The sequence below is a fragment of the Ovis aries genome, chromosome 23, assembly GCF_016772045.2.
Source record: "Ovis aries strain OAR_USU_Benz2616 breed Rambouillet chromosome 23, ARS-UI_Ramb_v3.0, whole genome shotgun sequence".
In the NCBI taxonomy this organism is placed as follows: domain Eukaryota; kingdom Metazoa; phylum Chordata; class Mammalia; order Artiodactyla; family Bovidae; genus Ovis; species Ovis aries.
In genome coordinates this window covers 36,047,090-36,074,306 of record NC_056076.1, presented here as the reverse complement: position 1 = coordinate 36,074,306, position 27,217 = coordinate 36,047,090, and the positions used below count along the sequence as shown (strand labels likewise).

Sequence of the window (27,217 nt, the reverse complement as noted above, 5' to 3'; positions counted from 1 at the left end):
CACGTGCCTCAGGGCAACTAAGCCCGCGTACCACAACTACTGAGCCCATTAGTTGCAACTCGAGAAAAGCCATGCGCAGCAACAAAGACCCAGTGCAGCCAAAAATAAGTTAATAAAATACTTAGAAAGAAAAGGCCAGGTCTGATAATTTGAGAAGAGCCTGTGAGGGGATGCGACGGCAGGAACAGGGCAACCATCTCGGCAGTTGCAGGAATTCCATGTTGTAGATAATTCACCTTCATTGCTGATGGGGATGCAAAATGGTACAGTCACCATGGAAACCGGTTTAGTAGCTTCTAATCGTCATACTTAACTCTATATGATCAGACAATTCCATTCCTAGGAATTGATGGAGACGAGGAGGGAGGAGATGGGGGAGAGGACACATATCTACCCTCCCAAAGACTTGTGCGGGACTGTTTACAGCCACTTCATTTATAACAGCCCCAAACTGGAACAACCCAAATAGCCATCAGCAAGTGAATGGATAAATAGTTACGGTATATGGTGGGATTCTACTTAGCAGTAAAAATTAATGAACTACCTTTATAGGCAACAATATGGAAGTATCTCAGCTACACAGTGCCTAGCAAAGTGTTGGTGATGCAGTGGTGAGCATAGCTGCCTCCACGATGGCTAGTTAACATGCCAGACACAAAGACGACTATATATAGAATTATTCTATTTATATGGAACTCCAGAGAAGATAATCTATAGTTAGAGAAAACAAATCAGTGGTTGCTTAGGGCTGGGGTTCCCAATTAGGTTAATTGGGAAAAGGGTACAACAGAATCTTTTGGGGGTGATTGGAATATTCTATATTGTAATTATAGTATTGACCACACAGTTATAATAGACATTTGCCAAAACTCAACTAAACTATACACTTTCAATGGGTACATTTTATTGTATGTAAATTATACCTCAAAGTTGATTAAAAAAAAATTTTTTTAAGAAAGACTATCTGATAGGATCTAAGGGAAGAAATTTCCATAATCTAAATTTTAAATTCATATTTATCAGAAAATCTTAAAGTAACATTCAAATTGAGGTAAAGCCGCCTTTTTCAGCAAATATTTGTGCACCTTATGCTCAAGCAAATATCTGTATGAAATTGTTTGCTTAAAAGAGTTTTTTAAATTGCATTTAATTAATTTGGCTGCTGCACCAGGTCTTAGTTGCACTTGCTGGATTTTTAGTTGTAGCATTCAGACTCTTAGTTGCAACATGTGGGATCCAGTTCTCTGACCAGGGATCAAACCCAAGCCCCTTGCATTGGGAACATGAGATCTTAGCTACTGGCCACCAGAGAAGTCCCCCCAAAATATAAGTTTACTTTTATAGACTATAAATTTTACAGATTTATGTAAATACTTTGAGGATAGCTCAGACTTTATGTAAATACTTTGAGAGGAGATCAGTTTTTTCGAAGCTGTTGTACCTGGATATGTTGAAAAGGGATTTAATGCATTAACCATTGTCATGTGAGTTGAGTAGTTTATTATTTAAGATCCTTTCCACTGCAACTGAAAACCAAACAAGAAAACTGACTTTTACAATAGATGCTTTATCTCACATAAAAAGATTTTTGGAGCATTTCTTTGGGTTATTTCATTGAATTATAGGGTTACACAGTTCAATACCTGAGCAGCAGCGTCAAGGACCCATGTTCCTTTTCTTATCCTGACCTCCCTTTCTCAGTATGTTTATGTCCTCCTCTCACACGGGTGTGTTGTAGTCTCAGATTTAGGCAAGAACAGTAAAAACATCTAGGGAATGGAAATGGAATATTTCTGTCTTGCATTCCTTTTTACAGGTGAGAAAAACTTCCTGGAAGCCCATGTTCATGGCTTACACGGTTAATTGGCAAAGGGATACGACTATATGAGTGGCTTAAATCAGTCATTATTTACTTCCTGAGGCTGGACAAATGAAGGACTTGTCTAGTGGGAAGAAAGTGAACAAAATCAGGGTTCTTTCATCAAAGCAGGAGGAGAATGGCTGTTCGGTAACTCAGTGTCTGTTGAAGTAGATTACACTGAGACTGAAGGAAAGGATCTGTGAACTAGACAAAGAAATCATAGAAAACATTTTGATAAAAAGTGTACGTTCTCTCATTTGAGTCAGTTCTAATGAAGTGGATGAACCTAGAGCCTCTTACACAGAGTGAAGTCAGAAAGAAAAATATCAGATATTAACGCACATCTGTGGAATCTAGAAAGATGGTACTGATGAAGCTATTCACAGAGCAGCAGTCAAGATGCAGACAGAACAGACTGTGGACACGGGTGGGGAGAGGCAGGAGAGGGTGAGATGGATGGAGAGAGCAGCATGGAAGCATATACATAACATATGTAAATAGACAGCCAGTGGAAATTTGCTGTATGACTCAAGGAACTCAGACTGGGGCTCTGTAGTAATCTGGAGTGGGGTGGGAGTTAGGAGAGAAATTCAAGAGGGAGGGGACATATGCATACCTATAGTTAATTTATGTTGATGTATGACATAAATAAATATTGTAAAGCAATCATCAATCAGTTAAAATTTTTAAAAAGTGTATATTCTCAACTTACTAAGATGTTGCATTCCAGAATTTACCATATTTCCATGGGCTAGTTATTATTCACTTTACTTCAATCTGTTCTCTTCATGATGCTAAGAAATGCTCTTGTGAAAGTCATCAGTAAGCTCCTGGTTATTAATCAGCTGGCCTTTTAAAATCAGTTTAAATGCCACTTGATTTCATGTTGGTCTTTACCATTATTAGCCATTTTCTTCTTGGAAGTCTTATCTCGCTGTTCTCACTTTACTATTCTACTTGTTAAAAATGTATTAAATACTTCAAACTAATAAAAAGAATTACATGTTACCCACACTTAGCTCATTACCATATTTCTTTTAAGGAAAAAAGAAAAGTGCTACAGAGACAGTTGAAACTGCTGCTGCTGCTAAGTCGCTTCAGTCGTGTCTGACTCTGTGCAACCCCAGAGATGGCAGCCCACCAGGCTCCCCTGGTGATTCACCAGAATCCCTGGGATTCTTTAGGCAAGAACACTGGAGTGGGTTGCCATTTCCCTCTGCCCCATCTTGAAACCAATGATAATCCTTTCCGGTTGTGTTTTGATACATATGAAAGCACTCCTGACTCTTAATTGCTGCTTCCTAATTTCCTTGCCTGCCTATCCCTTATCTGTAGGTGTCCTGGAGCACTGTATTAATTTTTCACACCCCTCCAAATCTGTACCTTGGGTGAGTTTTATTATCTCCAAAAGGTGTAATAACACTGTGAAAATATTTTCATTTACTTTTTCTCTGGTTTCTGCCTCATTGTGAGTTTTAGATTTTATTATCAGTTCCCCACTCGATTTTGCAACATCATTCCCAGCAGGCCCCTAAAACTAACTTCTGAAACTGAACATGTTGGTCCAGAAAAACCTGTTTCTCTTTTCTCAACCTCCGTTATGGTGTTGCTTTCCGTTCAGTTCAAACTAGAAACTTTGGAGTCATCCAGCCCTTTAGCACACAATTAGTCAATACTTTTAAAGTGTCCAATAAATTGTAGGGAGTGCATGCTGCTGCTGCTGCTGCTAAGTCGCTGCAGTCGTGTCTGACTCTGTGCGACCCCATACGGCAGCCCACTAGGCTCCCCTGTCCCTGGGATTCTCCAGGCAAGAACACTGGAGTGGGTTGCCATGGCCTTCTCCAATGCGTGAAAGTGAAGTCGCTCAGTCGTGTCCGACTCTTCACGACCCCATGGACTGCAGCCCGCCAGGCTCCTCCACCCATGGGATTTTTCCAGGCAAGAGTACTGGAGTGGGGTGCCATTAAATGACTCCTTTTTCTTCACATCCACCCATAACGAGCCACTCATCTAAACTTGATTATTGTGTTTAGTGTTTGCCTCTCATCTCCCCCTCACCTTTGGCCCCACAGTATTCCTGCTTGTGTACTTCCTCACATGGATCTTTGCAATAGTTTTATGACTTGACTAACTGCCATCATTATTTCTTTCCAGTCTATAACTCGTGCTTCCACCATAGTTATTCTCAAACACATATTTTCTGCTCTTCAGCTTTTTAAGGATCTCAACTTTCCAGTACTCCCTGGATAAATCTAAAAGTTACTTCTTAGCAAATAACCCTCTGTGTGTGTAAATTCTCCTCTAACTAGCTGCCTGTCCCACCATTCTCAAAAACATGCCCTTATATTTCTGCCACAGTTTTCTGTTCCCTGATACACCTTGCTTTTCCAAACGTTAGAGCCATTCTTCACACTTCTTTCCTTCTAGAATATTATTTCCTAAATCTCCAGCCCTTCAAAACTAGCTCAGTGCCACTGTCTGCAGAATTTTCTTTCCCAGGCTCCCAGCAGAGCTGATAACTTTGGTGGTATTCCCAGCATGTTCGTATATACCTCTGCTCTGGCATTTTTTGTTTTCACTCTGGCAGTTTTCCCACTGTGCGTGCATACATGCCTGCTAATTCACTTCAGGCGTGTCCAGCTCTTTGGAACCCTGTGGACTAGAGCCTGCCAGGCTCCTCTGTCCATGGGCTTCTCCAGGCAAGAATCCTGGAATGGATTACCATGCCCTCCTCCAGGGTTTTCACATTGTACAATACTATGATTTTTCTTATACTTACTTGTGACCTTTTTAAGGAAAAAGAACCATTTCTTGGCATCTTTGGCTCCCTTTAGAGTGTCTAATAAATATGTTATTAATAAATAATATATCTGTAAGCTAGTAGCTTGGAACCTGAAAGAGGCTTTCACTTATAAGTATTTTAAATCATGTTATGTTTCTAAGAGAATCCATTAAAATCTTTTAAATACATTTTACACCTGAAGATTACTTAAAAAATAGAAGTCACATTCCACATTTATAATTGTTTTTCTGCAGGAGCCAGCAGTGATGGCTCCTGTATATTTGTGACTAGTTGGACCAAAGATTCTGGATTAAGAAAAAGAAACTGGAGGACAGGTTAAGCGAAGTAATGGAAAACTGGAAGGGTGGGGGCGGAGGGGGAGCTAGAACTTACAGAGGAAGAGTTAAGTTAGGAGTGATGTCTTATGGGGAGAAAAGACCGTAACAGGAATCCTGAGTGAAGAAGGTGAAAATGAGAAACTAAGAAAGCTGGAAATGGAAATAAGGGTGGGTCAGGGATACAGTAACTTTGGTTATGAAGTGATATATTTCAATTGGTCTGTTATCCAATTTAAAGTAAGTTAGCACCCATTGTGGCTTTCATAATTTTTTCTCCATCATACAACTGCTGTTTTTTCAAAGTCTATGTCATTATTAAAATATTTTCTTAATATTTAGACTTCAGATATTGGTAATAGTGAAAATTCTCTGTACAGATGTTAAAATATTTTTTGTAACTTAATGTATTTTGTGGGTATATATTGATGGTTAAAATTCATGCCTCAGCCTTGAGTATTGAGTCAAAATTTGCCAGTCTGATAGCAAAAAGTATACCTTTAGAGATTTGCATTTATTTGAAGATTGGGGTGATTGGACATGTCTTCATACGCTAATTGGCCTTTCATGTTTCATTTGTGAATTGCCTCTTGATAGGCATTCAGATTTTTCTAAGGGGCTATGTGTATTTTCTCATGTGTAAGAGTTGTCTGTATTGTGTGAATGTGTGAAAGTTGCTCAGTTGTGTCCGATTCTTTGCAACCCCTGGACTGACTATATATATAGTCCATGGAATTCTCCAGGCCAGAATATTGGAGTGGGTAGCCGTTCCCTTCTCCAGGAGATTTTCCCAACCCAGGGATCAAACCCAGGTCTCCCACATTGCAGGCGGATTCTTTTCCAGTTGAGCCACAAGGGAAGCCCTTGTCTATATTAAGAACCTCAACTAATTCTTATATGGTACATTCATGTGTTGAGAGAGCAAGTAAGAGCATGAGCAAGTACAGAGACATTTTCCCTACTTCTCATGTCTTTAGTTTCACTTAAAAGTTTCTATGCCCATACCTGCCCCCCACCCGCAAGTTAATCATATATCTCTTCGTCTTTTCCTTTAGGGTTTCTAGAAACTTTCACATTATGCTTTAAAAAGGCTTTTCTTTTCCAACTACCGCATTATGAACCAACCTACCTTACATTCCTTCTGACGCTTTCAGACGCAACTGCCTTTCATATATTTAGCTTGTCATTGTCTCATAGTGTTTTCAGTAGATACTTAGGCTTCCAGTCCCAGTCATGTTCCTATACTGCGCTTTATTGTCACATCTTCTGAATATACCGGTTTTAAGATAGTGATCTAAAGACATTCCAGCTCTGAGATCTGAGACTGTTTCTGTTTTATGCATAAGATAAGTGAGGAAATGATAGGAGGTAAAGTGGGAAAGATAGACTGGAATCAGATTTGGCAAGCATTGAGGGCGTGTCCATCACTAGGGAAAAGATACAGCACTGCATTGTCCAGTGGAGTAGCCACTAGCCACATACAGCTGTTGAGCACTTGAGATGTGCTTGGTCCAAACTGAGGTGTACTGTGAGTTTAAAATACGCATCAGATTTCTACAATTTAGTACAAAAGAAGAGTATAAAAATCTCACTAACATTGTTCATACTGATGACATGTTGAAATATATATTACTAGAATTAATTTGATCTGTTATTTTTTAAATGTGTTTACTGGAAAATCTAAAATTATAGATAGGAAAAAATAAAATTATGGCTCAGATTCTGTTTCTGTTACACAGAGCTGGTATAGGTAGAAGGAAAAATGCCAGAATTTGCTAGTGCCTGCTGTGTACCAGAGATAGTCTAGAAGTTGTGATAAATAAACTTACTTCTCATGGAAAACCTTATGAAGTAGGTGATATTGTTTTCTTTTTTCAAGGAACTGAGGTTGCAGCGAAGTTAAACAACATACCTAAAATCACTCCACTAGAAAGTAGGAAGCCAGGATTCAGACTTTGGCTCCTGACTTCAGAGCCCATGGTTTTCCCAGTACCCTGTGGCATGTTGTCATTGAGCCATAAAGGTGATTGAGCTGGAGAATGACATGATTAGAATGATATGTTAGCAGAACTGTAATAAAAATAAATGAGGAGAGACTTTATTTTTAGCTGCCTAGGGTTTTTTGGTTTATTTGTTGTTGTTTCTTTTTTGCAGGAGAGAAATGCCTGGTTTAAAGGCAGCTGCTAAAGTATACCTCTTCTGAAGCATCCTTTATGATAACTGCTTCTCACACTTTGCCTTATCACCTTGGTAGGCTTGATAATGGGCTGCATTAAAAGTAAAGAGAACAAAAGTCCATCCATTAAATATAGACCAGAAAGCACACCAGAGCCCGTCGGTACAGGAGTCGGCCACCACGGAGCAGAGCACGCTGTGGTGGCACCAACATCCTCCGCAAAGAGCACATCTGCCAGCTTCAGCAGCCTCTCCCTGACTCCATTCGGAGGGCCCTCGGTGGTGACACCCTTTGGGGGAGCATCTTCCTCATTTTCAGTGGCACCAGGTTCATATCCTGCTGGTTTAACAGGTGAGCTTTAGATGGACAGTCTGTTTGTTTGAGAATGTGACCTTGGGCAATAGAGACATCAAGTTGGTGTTCTGTAAGAGAAGTAAGTTAAGAGGCGGTACGGGGGGTAGGGGTGGGGTGCTTAAGTTCATGTGAAAATTAAAAATCTCCAACATACAAAGTAAACTCTACGTGGATATTATTCTCAGAAATTTGACAGTAATCTGATGGTGATTGTGTACTGGTTTATACCATTAATTGGGCTTCCCTGGTGGCTCAGATGGTAATGAATCTACCTGCAATGTGGGAGACCCAGGTTTGATCCCTGAGTCAGGAAGATCCCTTGGAGAAGGTCATGGCAACCCACTCCAGTATTCTTGCCTGGAGAATACCATGGACAGAGGAGCCTGGCAGGCTACAGTCCATGAGATCGCAGATTCGGATATGACTGAGTGACTGGCACACACTGTTACCATTAATCACTTCACTAATTCATTTTTCAAATAATTACTGGGTGCTGACTGTGTGGCAGGCATTGGGAATATAAAGATTAAAAATGTATCCCCCTCCCTCTAGAATGCTACCAACTTCTGAGGATTATAAAGTGCTGGCCATTATTAAAGTATTATAGTAGTTATTTAATGTGTTAGGTAAAGGCAGTTTCGTGATCATAGTACAGTTCTGTTAGGTACTGCTGATTGAAAAAAAAAAATCCTGAGGCTCACAGCTTAAGTGATTTTTTTTTTTCCAGTCACAGATGATAAGCAGGAGGACACATATTTAATGCCCTTTTCTAAAACTTTGTTTATTACACTGCAGTGTCTTCAGAGAACAGTCAGAAGTGATGGCCAACAGCCTTTCATGGAGCCAGAAATGCTCTAAAAAAAAGATAGTCAGAAACTTTAAAAAGAGAAGTAGTCCTTCTGTGAAGGGTCCCCTACCAGGTTGCTTTTCCCTTGAGTAACAAACAAAAGTGCAACTGACTTGTAAAGGTAGGGGAGGTTCTAGGATTCCTTGAACCAGTAGTTTTTTCATGTCATCAAGGACTTGAGTTTCTTTGGTCTCTCCCTTTTGCGGCCCTTGGAGTATGCTCTTTATCCTTAGACTTGGGGAAACAGCTGCCAGCATCAAACTGAGCAACTTTTGGGGAGAAAAGAAGAATCTCTTCTACAAGCTTGGTCTATAAATGTGTCCCTTACCTCTGCTCACCTCCAAGACAAAAATAGTGACCAGAGAATATCAGACACTCATCTATAGACTGTTCACTTGAGGAGTTGTGGACATCAGAGAGCCAGTTAGAGTCCCAACTTCGGCCCTTTGACTCTAAATACTTAACAGTATAATAACATAGTAATAGATGGTTATGATGGTTATTTCTCCATCACCAGAATAAGTTTATTTTCAGTATTACATGTTCTGGAGCGATAGTAATCCAAAATGATTAAATGTTACCTAAAGCAGTGTGTTTATGTGAAATAGTCCATTCATGGATATTCATTTACTAATGAGTATCTGTGTGTTGAGTCCAGTATAGAGAGTTGTAAGCAAGAGAAGCAAGGTTTCTGCTCTAATGGAATTTACATTATAAGGAGGGTTGGATAATAATTATAAATACAACTAAACAGGATGATGTAACCAGTTCATAAATACTGTGAAGGAGCTAACCAGAAGGATTGGTGAAGGCTCTTCAAATGATCAAGGAAAAACCATCTTGAGATGAAATTGTTTGAGCTGAGGTCTGGCTGATGAAAATGACCTAAATGTGTGCAGAACTAGGAAACAAGCTTTCTGGGGAGAGAGAGCAGCAAATGCAGTTCAGGAGGTGGCCTTGGCAGTCATGAGGACTAGCACAGGCAGAGGGTGGAATGACGTGATGAGGGATTGGAGAGTCAGGATTTCTCAGGACCTCATAGATCTGCCTGCAAGGCAGGAAACTCGGGTTTGATCCCTGGGTCAGGAAGATCCCCTGGAGAAGAGAATGGCTCCCCACTCCAGTATTCTTGCCTGGAGATTCCATGGACAGAGAAGCCGGATGGCCTACAGTCCATGGGAGCCCAAGGAGTTGGACACGACTGAGTGACTCACACACCCACAGAGACCATAGTATGAAGTTTGGGTTCTATTCAAAGTCAGAAGGAAGCTATTGAAGAGATCAGTACAGGATTTGCACGATTGAATTCCCCATAACTCTGAATTCCCCACATTCCCTCTGGCTAGCTGTGTGGAGAAAGGATATAGGGAAGCAGATAGAGAGTGAGTTGGGCTACTACACTCCCAGTGAGAAATAACAGAAATAACATCCTTGGATTAGGATGGAAGCACTGAAATGGACAAGGAAGTGGATAAGGTACTTAAGGGGTAGAACTGGCAATACTGTTAATGGGATTGGCTTTGAGTACCTGATTGGCTGGTAGTATTTGCTGAAATAGTGAAGACTTCAGCAATACAGGTTAGAGGAGAAAAATCAACACCTTTATTTTGTACCTCATAAGTTGTAAATGCTTGATAGACATTGAGATATCAGATAGGTAGTTAATACATGGCTGGGCCTCAGGAGCAAAGCCAGATAAATGAGATTCTGTTCTTCCCCTTGCAGATAATAATTTTATTATTTAAATTGCTAATCTCTTAAGCATCCACATACAGTGATTTATATGACATGATTATTTTTTGAATTTATAATCCTTACCAGGCATACCATTTACTTTCTAAGAAAAACATACTGTTTTTTATCTCTGCATTAAATATAATAAATAATGTTAATTAAAAACCTAGTTATTACTGTTAATCATTAGTCTTTTTAAATTAATTTTTATTGGAGTATAGTTGATTTACAAGGTTGTGTTCGTTTCTGCTGTACAGCAAGGTGAATCAGTTATATATGCTCTTTTTACTTTCTATTCCCACATGGTTAGTAGAGTTCCTTGTGCTACACAGTAAGTATTAAGGATGGAAATGTTCACCTGTTGTTTTTAAGAAATTGAGATGATCCATGCCAGTAGTTTATAATACTTGTTAATGCTTTTTCTGCCCCCAAAAATTGATTTGAATTTGGGCTTCCCTGGTGGCTCAGCAGTAAATTTCTGCCTGCAATGCAGGAACCTTGAGTTCAGTCCCTGGGTAGGGAAGATCCCCTTGAGAAGGAAATGGCAACCCACTCCAGTATTCTTCCCTGGGAAACCCCTGGACAGAGGAGCCTGGTGGGCAGCTACAGTTTATGGGGTTGCAAGAGTCGACTTAGTGACTAAATCATCGATCACCACATCACTTCTCAAGCTAGAGATGTTGCAAGTATGAATCAAGATTGAGAAGGTTTCTCTGGCTCTATAGAATTTTAGAATTTGTACGGTACAGTAGTCTCATGGAAGACCTTAAGACATCATCTTATTAACTTGAAAACTTCAGTGGCCCAAATCTCCAACTTTTAAAAATTGATTCTGGAGACTAGGCAGAGAACTATGCTTAAGCTTTCTTTATCGTCATTGGCAGTGTTTTTACTAATAAATTTCTGTGTTGTTAATTTGTCTGTATAATTTACTTTGGTCTTTCTTTCCCCCAATAGGTGGTGTTACTATATTTGTGGCCTTATATGATTATGAAGCTAGAACTACAGAAGACCTTTCATTTAAGAAAGGTGAACGATTTCAAATAATTAACAACACGTAAGTGTTACAAGTTTTTTTTACAAGGGAGAAATACCAGTGGCAGCCTACTTTACACTGAAACCACTGACTTAGTTGATGATTCAGAGACAAGAGTGGTGGGGTGTGGGTCTCTGCCCACTGGGTTGGATGATACGTTGGTTCTTTTAGACACATGGCAGAAGACTACTGTTCAAGCCAAAAGTTACAACTTCTACCAACTGTGTTGCTGTGGTTCTGCAATAAACAGTTTTAAGAATGAGGATTGAGGGAATATATGAAAGTAGGTACATTACTTGGGAAAAAAAAAAAAACCTTTATAAAGAGATTTCTATGATCCCTTTTCTCTGAGTACCAAGTGGTTTAAAGATGTTATCTCTTTCTCAAAAAAAAAAAAAAACAAGAAAAAGGCTGAGGAGCCCCTGCAGTCCCAAACTGTCTCTTGCCTATGTGACTCTCAGACTTTCTGTCATTTAGTGATCCACCTTAGTAAGTTCGATGCTTGTTATGAAAAACAGATCCCATAATTTCATTAGCGGGCACAGCAGCCACTTTGTAACTTCTCAAAATAGATATTTATGGTCTTTTTGCATCCAGGCATGTTTCCTTCCATCCTATTCCCACTTGCTACCAGTTATTGTTTGAGAACATGAAATACAATCCTGTCTTTCTTCTTTAAAGTCCTTCAGTAACTGCTCACTGCTGTGAAGATGAAACAGCAATAAGAGCAGGCATCGTTCATCAAGCTTCTTCCCCTTCCCCACTCCACTGCCCTCCCAGACTCAGTTACTTGTGGCTCTGGATATACCAGGGTTCTCCCCTTCTCTGTGCCTTTACACATGTGATTTCTTCTTTCTGAAATGTGACTTCTTGTCTCTCCATTTTTCTTCCTTTATCTAGCCAACCCTAGCTATCGTTCAAAGTGTATTTTCCTGTGTCCTTTCTCAAGGAAACCTTCCTTGATTTTCTTTCTACCTTCCCTGCTTGGCCCAGTCCCCACCTCCTGCTGGATTGGGTGTCTCTCTTAAATGTTCATGTAGTAGCCTGTGCTAAGCTCAGTTACAGCTGCCACCACAGTTTGAATTGTAGTTTATCACTTGCTTATCATTCTTTTGGCTCTTCCCTGGTGGCTCAGACAGTAAAAGCTTCTGCCTACAATGCGGGAGACCTGGGTTCGATCCCTGGGTCGGGAAGATCCCCTGGAGAAGGAAATGGCAACCCACTCCAGCACTCTTGCCTGGAAAATCCCATGGACGGAGAAGCCTGATAGGCTACAGTCCATGGAGCTGCAAAGAGTCGGACACGACTGAGTGACCTCACTTCACTGTCATTCTTTTACACCAGTGGTTATCAGCCAGAGGCTGAATCACCCAGGGGCCAATTGGTAATGTCTGGAGGCGTTTTTGGTTGTTACAGCCAGGGTGCTGCAACTGTCATCTGGTAGATAGAGGCTGGGGCTGTTACTCAACATCTGACAGTGCACAGGACAGTCCCACACAACAAAGAGTTAGCCAGCCAAAGCATCAGTAATGCTGAGGTTGACAGATGCTGCCCTCCACAGAGTTACCTGAAGTTAAGGACTTTCCCTCGGTTCCTGGTACACCCTATTGTAAGGTCTGTCACTTAAAAAGATAGTCAGTGAAAGTCTGAATGAATCATTGAATGGTTATCAGGGTCAGAGTTTTCAGTCTGTGTGTCTGAATGTACTTAATATATACCAGGAAGCTACAAGGCAAGTGCTTGAGTTTGTAAACATTTGAAAATCCAAAGGATTTTCCATTTCATTTTTTGGAGAGCAGATTCACCTCAGGCATTTATAAAATTTCAGTGTAGACAGTGTTTTCAGTACTTTTCCTCTGGTGAAGCCAAACATGCATTTAATCTTTAGCAGCAGAATTCATGTATCTTCCTCATTGATAATATTGATAATATGCACTCCTTTCCATTAATTCAGGGAAAGTTCAAGGCTTACATGTTAAAAATTACATGTACATCTCATGTTCTGAATTAATTTTAGTCTTATTTGGATATTCATGGACAGCATTCTTATAAATGTGTACTGTTCCAGGAATTAAATTTTTTACTATCGCTCATTGCTAAATAGTTTGGCTACAAGAGTTCTAGGGCATCTGAACTCCCCCCCACCCCCAATATGACTAAAAAGGAACACTACTGTTTTGCACTGTTAAAAAGAAGATCATTCAGCAATTTAAAAAAAACCTCATAAATGCTGAAAAAATTATGCTTAGTAAACGAAGCCAGTCAAAAAGACCACATATTGTGTGGTTCCATTTACGTGAAATGCCCCCACAATGGGCATGTCCATAGAAACAGAAAGCTCATTAGTGGTTAGAAACGATGGGGAAGGGTCCGGATGGGGTGTGGCTCTTAATGCGTACACAGTTTCTTTTGGTGGGCAATGAAAATGTTCTGAAATTGATAGTGGTGATGGTTGCAAAACTCAAAAAATCTTAGGGGAATCTTATGGTATACAAATTATATCTCAGTAAAGCTTTTAAAGGAGAAAACACTTACTCGAAACTGAGTAATCTGAAAGATATACTTCCCAAATTGTTTTATTCAGTATAGTTTATTGTCTTAGGTTGAAAGAGTTATGTAAAAAAGAGATCTTGTAAGTAAAATTAAAGTGGGTTTTGGTTTTTTTAGGGCAAGGGGTTTTGTTTTTCAGGGTTTTTGTTTTGTTTTTTGATTCAGAGCAGAAATACGCATTTGTGATTTTGCTAGCCTTATTTCCTTAATTCATGTAACCTATTTTTTAAATACTATTTTCTTTGAGTTTAATTCTTGATCAAACGAATGCATAAATTAAAACTGGAAGTAACCTCTCTTGTCCATTTCAGATACAAGATGGCACTGCGGCAGACTGTGTCCTGGGATGCGGTCTGCCTTGTGGTGACTGTTGTTCTGTGTGTTGCAGGGAAGGAGACTGGTGGGAGGCGAGATCAATCGCTACAGGAAAGAATGGCTACATCCCAAGCAATTACGTAGCCCCGGCGGATTCCATTCAGGCTGAAGAGTACGGCTCCACTTCATATTTTATTAATTATGTTGATTTTTTAAATGTCTTAATGCACATTTTGCTTAGCCACAATTTTACACACACACAATTACATGCCAGTCTTAATACAGCTAATGTATCGTATTAATAGGAGATGATGCTTGAGAATTAATAATTAATGTCATAGTGTTTGCTTACAGCAGGAACATAAATGAAGTTGCATTTATAATACTGCATTATGCCTAGTCCCTATTCTTTTTTTTTTTTTTTCACTTTAAAAACATCGCATTAGCCCCTTTTAATATTCCACAGACTCTTTCACTTCAGAAACTTATCCTCAGCTGGTGTTACTGTGTTCACTCCTGGACTTAGGTGCTTCCTCCACGGCGGTGTGGGAGAGTCTTTGTCTCTTAGGAGGTGCACGCTGGGGTGTTCAGGGGCAGTGGTTCAGCATGTTTGTGACTGTCATTCAGTTCATAAGAAAACACGCACAGCCACACACACACACACGTACACAGGGAAAGAGAGAATATGACAAAGCAGTGTTAACAGGAAACCTGGGTGGAGGGTAAATGGGAGTTCTACGTACCATTCTTACAACTTTTAAAACGTTAAAGTTCACCTTCAGTGACATTACAAGCATATTTGGAAATACTGTGGATTTGGTTCTAGACAACCACAATAAAGTAAATATTACAGTAAAGTGAGTTGGTTTCCCACTGCATATAAAAGTTATAGTTACACTATACTGTAGTCTATTAAGTGTGCAATAGCTTGTGTTTAGAGAAAACAGTACATACCTTCTTTAAAAATACTTTATTGCTGAAATATGCTCACCATCATTTAAGCTTTCAGCAAACCATAGTAGCTTTGCTTATGGAGGGTCCTGCCTCCATGTTGATGGCTGCTGATGGGTCTGGGTGATAGTTGCTGAAGGTTGGGGTGGCTGTGGCAGTTTCTTAAAAGAACAATGAAATTTTCTGCATTGATCAACTGTTCTTTCACTCAGAGAAAGGAACACTTCGAGACCATTGAAAGCCTGATTTCAGTATTGCGTGTCTCAGAGAGTTGGGGGCATGCAGAGAGGAGATAGAGAGTTAATAGAGCAGTCAGATCACCCACAACATTTGTCAATTAAACTCACTGTCTTAAGTGGAAAAAAATGTTTGGAATATTGCAAGTCAGCAAAATGTGTGACACAGTGACACAAAGTTAGCAGATGCTTTTGGAAAAATTACTTTGATAGAGTTGCTCAAAGCAGGGTTGCTACAGACTTTCAGTTTTTAAAAAGACAGTGTCTGCAAAACGCAGTTAAGATGAGACATGCCTGTACCTTTATGTCAAAGCAGGTTTGCCTGGGATCCATAAGTAATACTTGGTATCACAGCAGTTAACACAGCCCCCTGCACATAGTAGGTTCTCAGTCAATGTCTGCTTATATTTGTGATGTGTAGTGTGTCCGTAACTCTCTGTTATGCTTTGGCACTTGTTACTTTCAATTTTTTCCTTTTGTCTTCTCCACTACTCTATGGCTCCTCCACAGCAAAAATTGCATTTTTATTCACAAAATCAAACCCACACTAGGATTTCTAATAATTTGGGTATGATTCACTTGCATCTTACTGAGTACAAGCTGGAATCAAGATTGCCAGGAGAAATATCAATAACCTCAGATATGCAAATGACACCACCCTTCTGGCAGAAAGTGAAGAAGAACTAAAGAGCCTCTTGATGAAAGTGAAAGAAGAGAGTGAAAAGGTTGGCTTAAAACTCAACATTCAAAAAACTAAGATCATGGCATCCGCTCCCATCACTTCATGGCAAATAGATGGGGAAACAATGGAAACCTTGACAGACTTTATTTTCTTGGGAGCGGAATCACTGCAGATGGTGACTACAGCCATGAAATTAAAAGACACTTTCTACTTTTAAGAAAAGCTATGACCAACCTAGACAGCATATTAAAAAGCAGAGACATTACTTTACCAACAAAGGTTCATTTAGTCAAAGCTACAGTTTTTTCAGTGGTCATGTACGGATATGAGAATAGGAGCATAAAGAAGGCTGAGTGCCAAAGGATTGACGCTTTTGAACTGTGGTGTCGGAAAAGACTCTTGAGAGTCCCTTGGACAGCAAGATCAAACCAGTCAATCCTAGAGTATATCAATCCTGGATATTCATTGGAAGGACTGATGCTGAAGCTCCAATACTTTGGCCACCTGATGTGAAGAGCCGACTCATTAGAAAAGGCCCTGATACTGGGAAAGATTGAATTCAGGAGGAGAAGGAGACGACAGAGGATGAGGTGGCTGGATGGCATCACAGACTGAATGGACATGAATTTGAGCAAGCTCTGGGAGGTAGTGAAGGACAGGGAAGCCTGGCGTGCTGCAGTCCATGGGGTTGCAAAGAGTTGGACACGACTGAGCGATTGAACAACAAAACTGAATACAAATGATCACTGTTGCCAGAGAACCACTTTTACTCTTTCTATATGTGTGTTAATTGTTCAATCGTGTCTGACTTTTTGCAACACCTAGCCTGCCAGTCTTTTCTGTTCATGGGATTCTGTAGGAAAGAATACTGGAGTGGGTTGCCATTCCCTTCACGGGGTTTTCCCAACCCAGGAATCGAATCTGGGGGATAATATCGAATCTCCAGGGATCATATCTGGGTCTCCTGCATTGGCAGTCAGAGTCTGTACCATCTGAGACACCAGGGAAGCCCTTTCACTCCCCATTGTAGTGTTAATATTTCCATCTGTCATTGTCTGAAAGGCAGCCTGTCACTCTTGCCTTTCCTTCTGTGTTTACTGTTCTTCTGACTACCACATGGAGTTCAAGAAACCTGTTGAGCAGTTAGTACATGGAAAAGCTATGACAATATATTCTGACAGTAATACTTGTAATATTCTTATTAAAGGTGTTCCATTTTGTTCTGCTATATTTCAAAGCTGGGTTTTATTCTTTGTTGCCCTCCCTACCCCATTCCATTCTTACTAATATCTGTGTTTCATTTTTCTGATGCTTACACTCTTCTAACTCAGAACTACTCTTTCTTTCCCCCAGATGGTATTTTGGCAAAATGGGGAGAAAAGATGCTGAAAGATTACTTCTGAATCCTGGGAATCAGCGAGGTATTTTCTTAGTAAGAGAGAGTGAAACTACTAAAGGTATGAATATTGTTAATACAAGTATCAAATTTTCCTCAGGCAGTATTTTAAGGAAGATACAGTAAGAGTGTCCATTTCCCCTCTAGGTGCTTATTCCCTCTCTATTCGGGACTGGGATGAGGTGAGGGGTGACAATGTGAAGCACTACAAAATTAGGAAACTTGACAACGGTGGATACTACATCACAACCAGAGCACAGTTTGATACTCTGCAGAAACTGGTAAAACACTACACAGGTACGTGCATACTTCACAGGTGAAAGTTGCTTCCTTGTGTTTAATTTTATGAGGACAGATCCATGTCTTCATGCCTCTTACGGTTTAGTGTGCTACTTCTCACGCAGAATGTGCCCAGTGTATTTTAGTTTTAAAATGAAGAGCAGAAATACTTACCACCTGAGTTGGGCTCCTGTATGACGTGCCAAATAGATGTGACAATAAACGGAAAAGCAGGATTTTATTTTGGGATATTTACTAAGTAGGCAAAACTAAACACATTAGTAAAAAGCTGTTACCATGTGTCCTGTTGGGTTGCCTTCCTCAGCATAGGCGGGACCACATAAGACTTGGTGAAGTGTGATTCTAATGAAATGTGATCTGAAGGTGCATTTTGTTTTCATAGAAAATTAAGCTGTAGCAAGCATAGACATTTATCATTCCTTCACCGATCTTTGAACAGTAGTCAGTATTAGAGTCTTCTGTCTCAAAATGTTTAATCTCCAAATTGATACATAAATGCATCTGCAAGTCTTTAAATGATTAATACTAGGGGAGGGGAAGTTTCCATGACAGTTTCTTCTTCAGTGACAGCTACCTGCAGATTGAGTCTATCAAGTCAATCATCGGTCTTGACATTGACTCAGCACGTTACCAGCAGTAGCATCAGTTGTAATTGCACTTGTTAGAATGTGGATGTGTGCGGTTACTTGTTGAGTGGAACGCAATGTGTGTAAACAGGATTCACAAGTCAGTCAAACCACTGTCAATTTGGAGTTTCCTGTTTTTATGTCTCCCTTTATTTGAAAGTCAGTCCTTTAAAGAAGTTTTTGCTTGATTTTATTGTGCTTCTTAACACTTGTGGATTCTAGAAATAGCTGTTAATGGTAGCATTCTCTTTGGGGAAGAAATAAAGTACAGTGATCAAAAGCAGAACTTTGGAGGCAGTCTGATATAGGGTTTAAAACTCATCTCCATCACATGTTTACTGGGTGGCCTTGAGAAAGTTGCTTAAGTTTTCTAAGATTCCTTTATTTATATGAATTTGTGAAGTGCTGAATTGGCATGATAGCTGGGATATAAGTATTCAATAATAATAACTTTAAAATGTATTTAATAAAATGTTTCCCTTGTATGTTTTCTTTTATGCAATTTCATTTTTGTGTTTGTGCTTTTGTAGTAAAACTGATAGAACATCATGTTTTTATTTCCTATGATATAAACTTTTAAAAACACTGGTACAAGTATATATACCTCAGTTTTTGTAAATTATTCATTTACAGTATAGTTTATTCATTTATCTAGAACATGCCGATGGTTTATGCCATAAGTTAACAACTGTGTGTCCAACTGTGAAACCCCAGACTCAAGGTCTAGCAAAAGATGCTTGGGAAATCCCACGAGAATCTTTGCGACTAGAGGTTAAACTAGGACAAGGATGTTTTGGTGAAGTATGGATGGGTAAGGAGCCTGAACTTTTGTTTTCTTTCATTGTTTGCCCATAGATTAAAAGGCCATCATTTATGATATGTTGAAATATGTGAGCTTACTGCTGCTCATTGAAGTTTGTTGTAAATCTCTTAAAATATATATAGGTTAAAATAGTGAAATGTGGGTTGTTTCTCTAGGAACGTGGAATGGAACCACAAAAGTAGCAATCAAAACACTGAAGCCAGGTACAATGATGCCAGAAGCTTTTCTTCAAGAGGCTCAAATAATGAAAAAACTAAGACATGATAAACTTGTTCCACTATATGCTGTTGTTTCTGAAGAGCCAATTTACATTGTCACTGAATTTATGTCAAAAGGTATGTGTACATCAGTATCTCTGGGATATTCGTGTTAATAAATTTTGTCATTTCTCTCTTTATGCATACAGATTTTTATTGTGTTTTCTAATTGGAGATTTTTATGTAGACATATGAAAAGAGAAAATCTGATATGTTAACAGAATACTTAGTAATTAGTCCCAGTTATTCTGAAGGATAGTACAGAGTTGAAAAGGAAAATAAGGCACTGAATTTATTTTGAAAGTAAAGTCCTTGATTCCGTTTGACCAGAGGCAGTAGAATAGGAAAAAAAAGTATTTGCACTAGTTGATTTAAAACAGTGCAATCAGAACAATATTTGTGTCTTCAGTGCTAAATGAAAAAATCAGGTAAAGTTAAGGAAATTAGTTTTATCGAGTTTTAGTGTGCTCTGAGGACTCCTAGAAACTTCTTTTTTACACTACTGCCAACTGAAGGGTGTCTTTCTCCAAACTCCACACCCCATGGTGTGGGATCTTCAGTAACAGGATTAGGGCAGGGAAAGGAGAAAGCTTGTCACTCTTCCCTCTTTCTCCTTTGCTGATGATGCATTGGAAGAGGGACCAGTAAGTCACCAAGTATGCTTGCTGACAGGCGTGCTTTTTACCCTCTTGAATTTTATCTCCTCTTTTCAGTATTAATGAGTCACTAATCCATAGTGAAAGCCTCTGATGGCGTCATCGCGCTCCAGATGTCCATCTTGGTCAGTGAGGCACCTCCACCTAGTGGTGACAGCACCAACTACAAGCGGCACATTGACGGGGAAATATTTCCCACAAAAGAAACAGACGCTAGAGGTTAAGAACTGACATTCTTAGGAGAGTTCCAAAGAACAGCAGGAGAGAGAAGAAAGCCTTCCTCAGTGATCACTGCAAAGAAATAGAGGAAAACAATAGAATGGGAAAGACTATAGAGATCTCTTCGAGAAAATTAGAGATACCAAGGGAACATTTCATGCAAAGATGGGCACAATAAAGGACAGAAATGGTATGGACATAACAGAAGCAGAAGATATTAAGAAGAGGTGGCAAGAATACACAGAAGAACTATACAAAAAAGATCTTCATGACCCAGATAACCACAGTGGTGTAATCACTCACCTAGAGCCAGACATCCTGGAATGCAAAGTCAAGTGGACTTTAGGAAGCATCACTACGAACAAAGCTAGTGGAGGTGATGGAATTCCAGTTGAGCTATTTCAAATCCTAAAAGATGATGCTGTAAAAGTGCTGCACTCAATATGCCAGCAAATTTGGAAAATTCAACAATGGCCTCAGGACTGGAAAAGGTCAGTTTTCATTCCAGTCCCAAAGAAAGGCAATGCCAAAGAATGTTCAGACTACCATACAATTGTACTCATCTCACATGCTAGCAAAGTAATGCTCAAAATTCTCCAAGCGAGGCTTCAACAGTATGTGAACTGTGAATTTCCAGATGTTCAAGCTAGTTTTAGAAAAGGCACAGGAACCAGAGATCAAATTGCCAACATCTGTTGGATGATCAAAAAAAAATGAGAGTTCCAGAAAAACATCTATTTCTGCTTTATTGACTATGCCAAAGCCTTTGACCATGTGGATCATAACAAACTGTGGGAAATTCTTCAAGAAATGGGGATACCAGACCACCTGACCTGCCTTCTGAGAAATCTATATGCAGGTCAAGAAGCAGCAGTTAGAACTGGACATGGAACAACAGACTGGTTCCAAATCGGGAAAGGAGTACGTCAAGGCTGTATATTGTCACCCTGCTTATTTAACTTATATGCAGAGTACATCATGTGAAATGCCAGGCTGGATGAAGCACAAGCTGGAATCAAGATTGCTGGAAGAAATATCAATAACCTCAGATATGCAGATGAAATCACCCTTATGGCAGAAAGTGAAGAAGAACTAAAGAGCCTCTTGATGAAAGTGAAAGAGGAGAGTGAAAAAGTCGGCTTAAAGCTCAGCATTCAGAAAACTAAGATCATGGCATCCGGTCCTATCACTTCATGGCAAATAGATGGGGAAACAATGGAAACAGTGAGAAGACTTTATTTTCTTGGGCTCCAAAATCATTGCAGATGATGACTGCGGCCATGAAATTAAAAGACGCTTGCTCCTTGGAAGAAAAATTATGACCAACCTAGATAGCATATTAAAAAGCAGAGACATTACTTTGCCAACAAAGGTCCATCTAGTCAAAGCTTTGGTTTTTCCAGTAGTCATGTACAGATGTGAGAGTTGGACTATAAAGAAAGCTGAACGCTAAAAAACTGATGCTTTTGAACTGTGGTGTTGGAGAAGACTATTGAGAGTCCCTTGGACAGCAAGGAGATCCAATCAGTCCATCCTAAAGGAAATCAGTCCTGAATATTCATTGGAAGGACTGATGCTGAAGCTGAAACTCCAATACTTTGGCCCCCTGATGTGAAGAACTGGCTCATTTCAAAAGACCCTGATGCTGGGAAAGATTGAAAAGGCAAAAGGAGAAGGGGGTGACAGCGAATGAGATGGTTGGAAGGCATCACTGACTCGATGGACATAAGTTTGAATAAACGCTGGGAGTTGGTGATGGACAGGGAAGCCTGGCATGCTGCAGTCCATGGGGTTGCAAAGAGTGAGACATGACTGAGCAACAGAACTAATTGGTGGCTAAAACATTACCTAAAGCTCCCAAAGCACATGACTTTTTTTTTTTTTTTTTGCATTTTTAAGTGTTTTATTTTTTAATTGAAGGATAATTGCTTTACAGAATTTTGTTTTTTCTGTTAAACCTCAACATGAATCAGAGCACATGGCATTTTTAACAAGGAATCTCTGCCCAGAAAAACTGCCAGGTATCCTACATCAGAGTATATTAGGGTGAACTAAAAGTGAGGAAAGGGACCAGGAGGAAGTTTAAATCAGGATATCGAGAGTATGAGAGTGTTGTGGAGATAAAGCTAATGGGCCATTTAGCTTGTGTATTGATTTCAAGAAGTATTCAATTGGGGAATGTGGTAGAGGTCTGTGTTGTCAGATTGCCAGATTAGGATTATGTCTAGATGGGATATTTAGAATGCAGGATCACAAATGCCCCCTCCATTTTTAAACTCGGTGGTTCCCCATTTTGTTCTTCACGCACTTAGAATTGGGCCCTCTGTAACCCAACTGAACTCATTACTACTTGTGTTCTCTTGATCATCAGGATACTCGGAAACTGGAACTGAAGTCGCTCAGTCGTATCTGACTCTTTGCGACCCCATGGACTGTAGCCTACCAGGCTCCTCCAACCATGGGATTTCCCAGACAAGAGTACTGGAGTGGGTTGCCATTTCCTTCTCCAGGGGATCTTCCGAATCCAGGGATTGAACCCGGGTCTCCTGCATTGCAGGCAGACGCTTTACCATCTGAGCCACCAGGGAAGCAGGATACTCTAGAAATTATTAATAACTGAAATGTATTGAATGCTTCTGATATGTAGACAGCCTGCTAGTATTATAAGGCATCAAAGAAATAAAGCCATCTGATTAACTTACATTGAATTTGGAAAGAAGACCTAACCTAATGAGTTAATTTTCAGTATAAAACTAACTAACAGCTTGCTATGAACAAATAAGTTCAAGTGAAAGCATAATGAATTTCTAGGTGTTTGACACATTCATAGAAATTAAGGAAGAGGTTACCTAGGTTGGAATAAAAATGAGAAAAATCAGTAGAAAAGACAAGTCTTGTACCGTCCTTTTAAGATGATGAGGGATGTGGATGGGTAACAAATGGGTTACTGGTATTTCTGCAGAGCTATAAGGAAATGGGGAGCGAAATCATGGGCAGTGGAAAGTGCAGAAGGTAGCTGGTTGGAAATAAGGCTAGAGACGTGTATGGGGCAGACTGAAGGACTGCTCTGAATTGGTCTCACAGTTAACTTATCAAGTACCTGCTCTCTGCCATGAATGAGCTTAGAGGGTCCAGAAAACTTCTCTGAAATTTTCCATCAGTTTTTCATACTCAAGTGTGTTTTTCTAGACAAAGAGTCAGTAGTTTTCATCAGATTCTCAAAATAACCCATGACCAAAAAAAAGTTAAAGGCCCACTGGCACATCTAGAATGCTCCAATGAATGGATATAAGGAACACTTAAGGGAGGGAGGATTTGTTGTAATTGGTTAAAGAGCAAAGAAAAGCAGTTGTCTAAATGACGCATTCCAGTCCCCGACTCTTGCTGTTTCTGGGCTCTGCTCTCTGGACAGCTTTTGTACTGTTTTAGCAATTGTCATTATCCCGAATGATGTTCTGCTTAGGGGATTGACTGTGGCACTTTATCTAGATTCTGAGCCCAGAAACAAAGAGCTGTAGCTTTTGCTTCTTTCTGTATTTCCACATTGTCGTGCAGAGTATTTATGTAACATCAGTCCGTCCTGCAGGCTAAAAAGAAGTGTCACTTCCTCTATTTAAGGACAGTTCTTAAACTATGTTCTTCATCCTTTCATTCAAACAGAAAACCCTCCTGTGGTCCCAGCATCCGCTTTTCGCCAACTTCTTTCTGGCTCTTGCTTTCCTTCACAGTCAAGATTTTTTTTTTTTTAAAGAACAGACAGTATTACATCTTTAAATCCTAATTAGTTCATTTTACTCTTGTTAAATGTGTTTATTGTTCATGAATGTCCTGCTGTCTGTTACAGGGAGCTTATTAGATTTCCTGAAGGAGGGAGATGGAAAGTATCTGAAGCTCCCACAGCTGGTTGACATGGCTGCTCAGGTACTTGTGTGTTCATCCGTGTATCCATTTGAACTGCGAGTGCACATTAAAAATGTAAACTAATCTTTGTGTGTGTGTGCACGCACATGTGCTAAGTCTCTTCAGTCTTATCCAACTCTTTGTGACCCTATGGACCACAGCCCATCAGGCTCCTCAGAATACTATTGTTTATAAGGTGAAATCATGGAGTTTTAGAGCTGGGAGGAACATAACGGATAATCCAGTCGAATCTCTGTATATTACAGATACTGTAGTATCTGAGGAGCCAGGTGTCTAAGATTTGTACAGCTTATAAGTATTAGAGTCAGTGATCCCAGTACTATGCTGCCCTGTATCATGTGGCCTTTCAGAAACATATGCATCCACAAATACAAAATCTGTATGTATTTATACTTCAGCAGATACATGTTAAGACAGTGAATGATTGCTGTTCCAAAGAAAATATTAGAAATCTGAAGTATATGCTGCAGAAGACCTGAACAAAGCTGGGAGTGGGGTGTGGTAGATCAGCAGATACTAAGCAACACAGAGTCACACTGATCCTACCAGGATAGAAGGTGGAAAGGTAATATACCTGAGTGAAAGGGTTAGTCTCTCAGTCACGTCCAACTCTTTGGGACCCCATGGAATGTAGCCCTCCAGGCTCCTCTGTCCGTGGAATTTTCCAGGCAAGACACTAGAGTGGGTAGCCATTCCCTTCTCCAAGAGATCTTTCCAACCCAGGGATCAAACTCAGGTCTTCTACATTGCAGGCAGATTCATTACCTTCTGAGCCACCAGGGAAGGCCCAGTATACCTTAAGTAATTAATCATATTGGTCTTTAAATAAAGAAAAATAAAGTATATGCTGAATTTCTTTTTTAATATAGTCCCAAACAAGAATTTAGATGGCGGGTGTACAGTTTAAGATGCGGTAGTTTTACTCTTCTGAGTTTTTGTTTTTAAATATAATTGAGAACTATTAAGAGTATTATTCAGATGTGTGGTAGGTATTCAAGGGGCCTATTAGTGGCTTTAGTTGACACACTGAATCTAAGGCTCCTCTCACAATGAGTGTCCAGATGTCCACAGGATCTGGCAATTCAGAGAAACTTTATACCAAGAAAACCGTGCCTGTGCGACCTTAGCATATGTCAAGCCTCGTCCATACGCCTGAGCTCCAGGCTCTGAGCCCCTTTATGGTGGAGGCGGGCAGACTGTTCATCTGTGAAGGGCCAGCTGAATGCTTCAGGCTTTGTGGGCCACATGGCATCTCTTTTCTCCCCTTCCCCCACTTCTCCCCTCTCCTTCTCTCAACCCCTCACTTCCTCCTCATCCTTCTCTCCCTGCTCCATTAAAAGGTTTTCTGTTTTTCCTATCATCTACTAGACTGCCGCATTACCATCATCTCTTTTCCAGAGGCGTGTCTTCAGTGATCTGGTTTAACATTAACCAGAATTGCCCTCTCCATCCTTTCCTTCATACCATATATGTTTGTTTTTCTTCCCAAGATTGCTGATGGTATGGCCTATATTGAAAGAATGAACTATATTCATCGAGATCTTCGGGCTGCTAATATTCTTGTAGGAGAAAACCTTGTGTGCAAAATAGCAGATTTTGGCTTAGCAAGGTTAATTGAAGACAATGAATATACAGCAAGACAAGGTAAAATGACTGTTTAATAAATGCTAGTAACCTCATTTTCAATGAATGGGTTTTCTTACCGTTCTTTTGAACATACAGGGTTGTATAGAATTAAGCAAACAGCTCTAGGCCTGCTCAAAAGAGTCATAGAAACATTGATTTTTGATCATAAAATTATACATAGTGCATAATACTATGGCTTTCTGATGGCTCTTTCCCCCAGAGAAGAACCTGACTGTGGGTGGTGTTTGCATTATGAATATTCTCCTCTTCACACTTCCCTTTGCCATGCCAACAAATAAGAAACATTTTAAAATAACGTTTCTAACAAACCTCAGAACCATCCAGGTTTTACTACATTAAGCACTAGAAGCTCAGTGCTTTCTTTTCCATCTCCATACCTGTGTGCTGTCCCCTCCAGCAAGAATATCTTCCTGTTCTTCTTCAGTCTTCACTTACGAAAATTCTAACCACTCTTTAAGGCTAAACTTCGCTACCACTGTTTAAATGAAACCTTTTATGATTGTGCTAATGAAAATTGATCTTCTGTTTGTCAGAACATCTAAAGAACTATATTTTACAACATTATATGTCTACATAAGTAACTTTAAGTATTTAAGACACCTATAATCTTGTTTTCACTATAAGTATATAAACATCACAGAGGCTGTGTTTTTGTGTCTCTGCTAACAATTAGCATAATATGCATAAAAAGTGCTAAGACAGGCTTTTCAAAATGATAGTACAGTAAAATTTTCTAGAGAGAGATCATAATATAGAAAGGAGATTATGGTCGAAAAGCAGTAGACATTAGAACCAACAGAATATGCTCTTGGCAGCCAGCAGTTGTAACTACTAGGAGCTCAGTTCAGTTCAGTTGCTCAGTCGTGTCTGACTCTTTGCGACCCCATGGACTGCAGCACGCAGGCAGCTGGACTGACTTAAAAAGTTATAGATCCTGTAATCCATGTTTTTGGTTGCTTCTTACTAGCGTTTTTACCTCTGTTCCTTCTTGAATGGTTGGTTGTCTGTCCCCACCAGCCATGCTCTTTCTTATGTCATTGAATATCTTATCGGGAAGAAATGTGTTTTCTACTAACGGGAATTTTAAATAGTATTAAAGAAGATCTTGTACTTTTGAAGAATTTGACACTGATGACAGGTGCAATAGGGATACTGACAAAAAATGAGCCCTGCTTTTGCCATATGTGCACAGAATAAAACCAGTTACTGAAGCAAGCTTGTCAATACTGTTTTAGGTGCAAAATTTCCAATCAAGTGGACAGCTCCTGAGGCTGCATTGTATGGTCGATTTACAATCAAGTCTGATGTGTGGTCATTTGGAATTCTACAGACAGAATTGGTAACAAAGGGCAGAGTGCCATATCCAGGTGAGCTTGCATTTCATGTAACTGGAGTTTATGGGGGAGAGGCCTTTTTTTCCTCTTTGTTTATCTGTCTGTCTTCTTTCTTCCCTCCCTCCCTCCCTCTCTCTTTTTGGCATTTGGCGAGCAGTCTGTGAGAGCCGCAGTCCTTG

The 27,217-nt window shown here is 39.8% G+C and overlaps 1 protein-coding gene across 12 annotated transcripts in view; it reads left to right on the top strand.

Moving 5' to 3' along the window:
- YES1 (YES proto-oncogene 1, Src family tyrosine kinase) overlaps nt 1-27,217 on the top strand; it is a 64,235-nt gene that overhangs the window by 33,776 nt on the left and 3,242 nt on the right. For 7 of the 12 annotated variants that reach the window (XM_060405414.1, XM_060405408.1, XM_060405409.1 and 4 more), the window contains exons 2-11: nt 7,133-7,505; nt 11,047-11,146; nt 14,064-14,162; nt 17,213-17,316; nt 17,403-17,552; nt 18,837-18,992; nt 19,160-19,339; nt 23,981-24,057; nt 25,548-25,701; nt 26,940-27,071. In XM_060405414.1, coding sequence (XP_060261397.1) covers nt 7,241-7,505; nt 11,047-11,146; nt 14,064-14,162; nt 17,213-17,316; nt 17,403-17,552; nt 18,837-18,992; nt 19,160-19,339; nt 23,981-24,057; nt 25,548-25,701; nt 26,940-27,071 — 1,417 coding nt within the window. In that variant the 5' untranslated portion in view covers nt 7,133-7,240. The remainder of the gene's footprint in view (nt 1-7,132; nt 7,506-11,046; nt 11,147-14,063; nt 14,163-17,212; nt 17,317-17,402; nt 17,553-18,836; nt 18,993-19,159; nt 19,340-23,980; nt 24,058-25,547; nt 25,702-26,939; nt 27,072-27,217) is intronic. The other 5 variants (XM_060405413.1, XM_060405412.1, XM_015103643.4 and 2 more) reach the window with 1 other exon arrangement.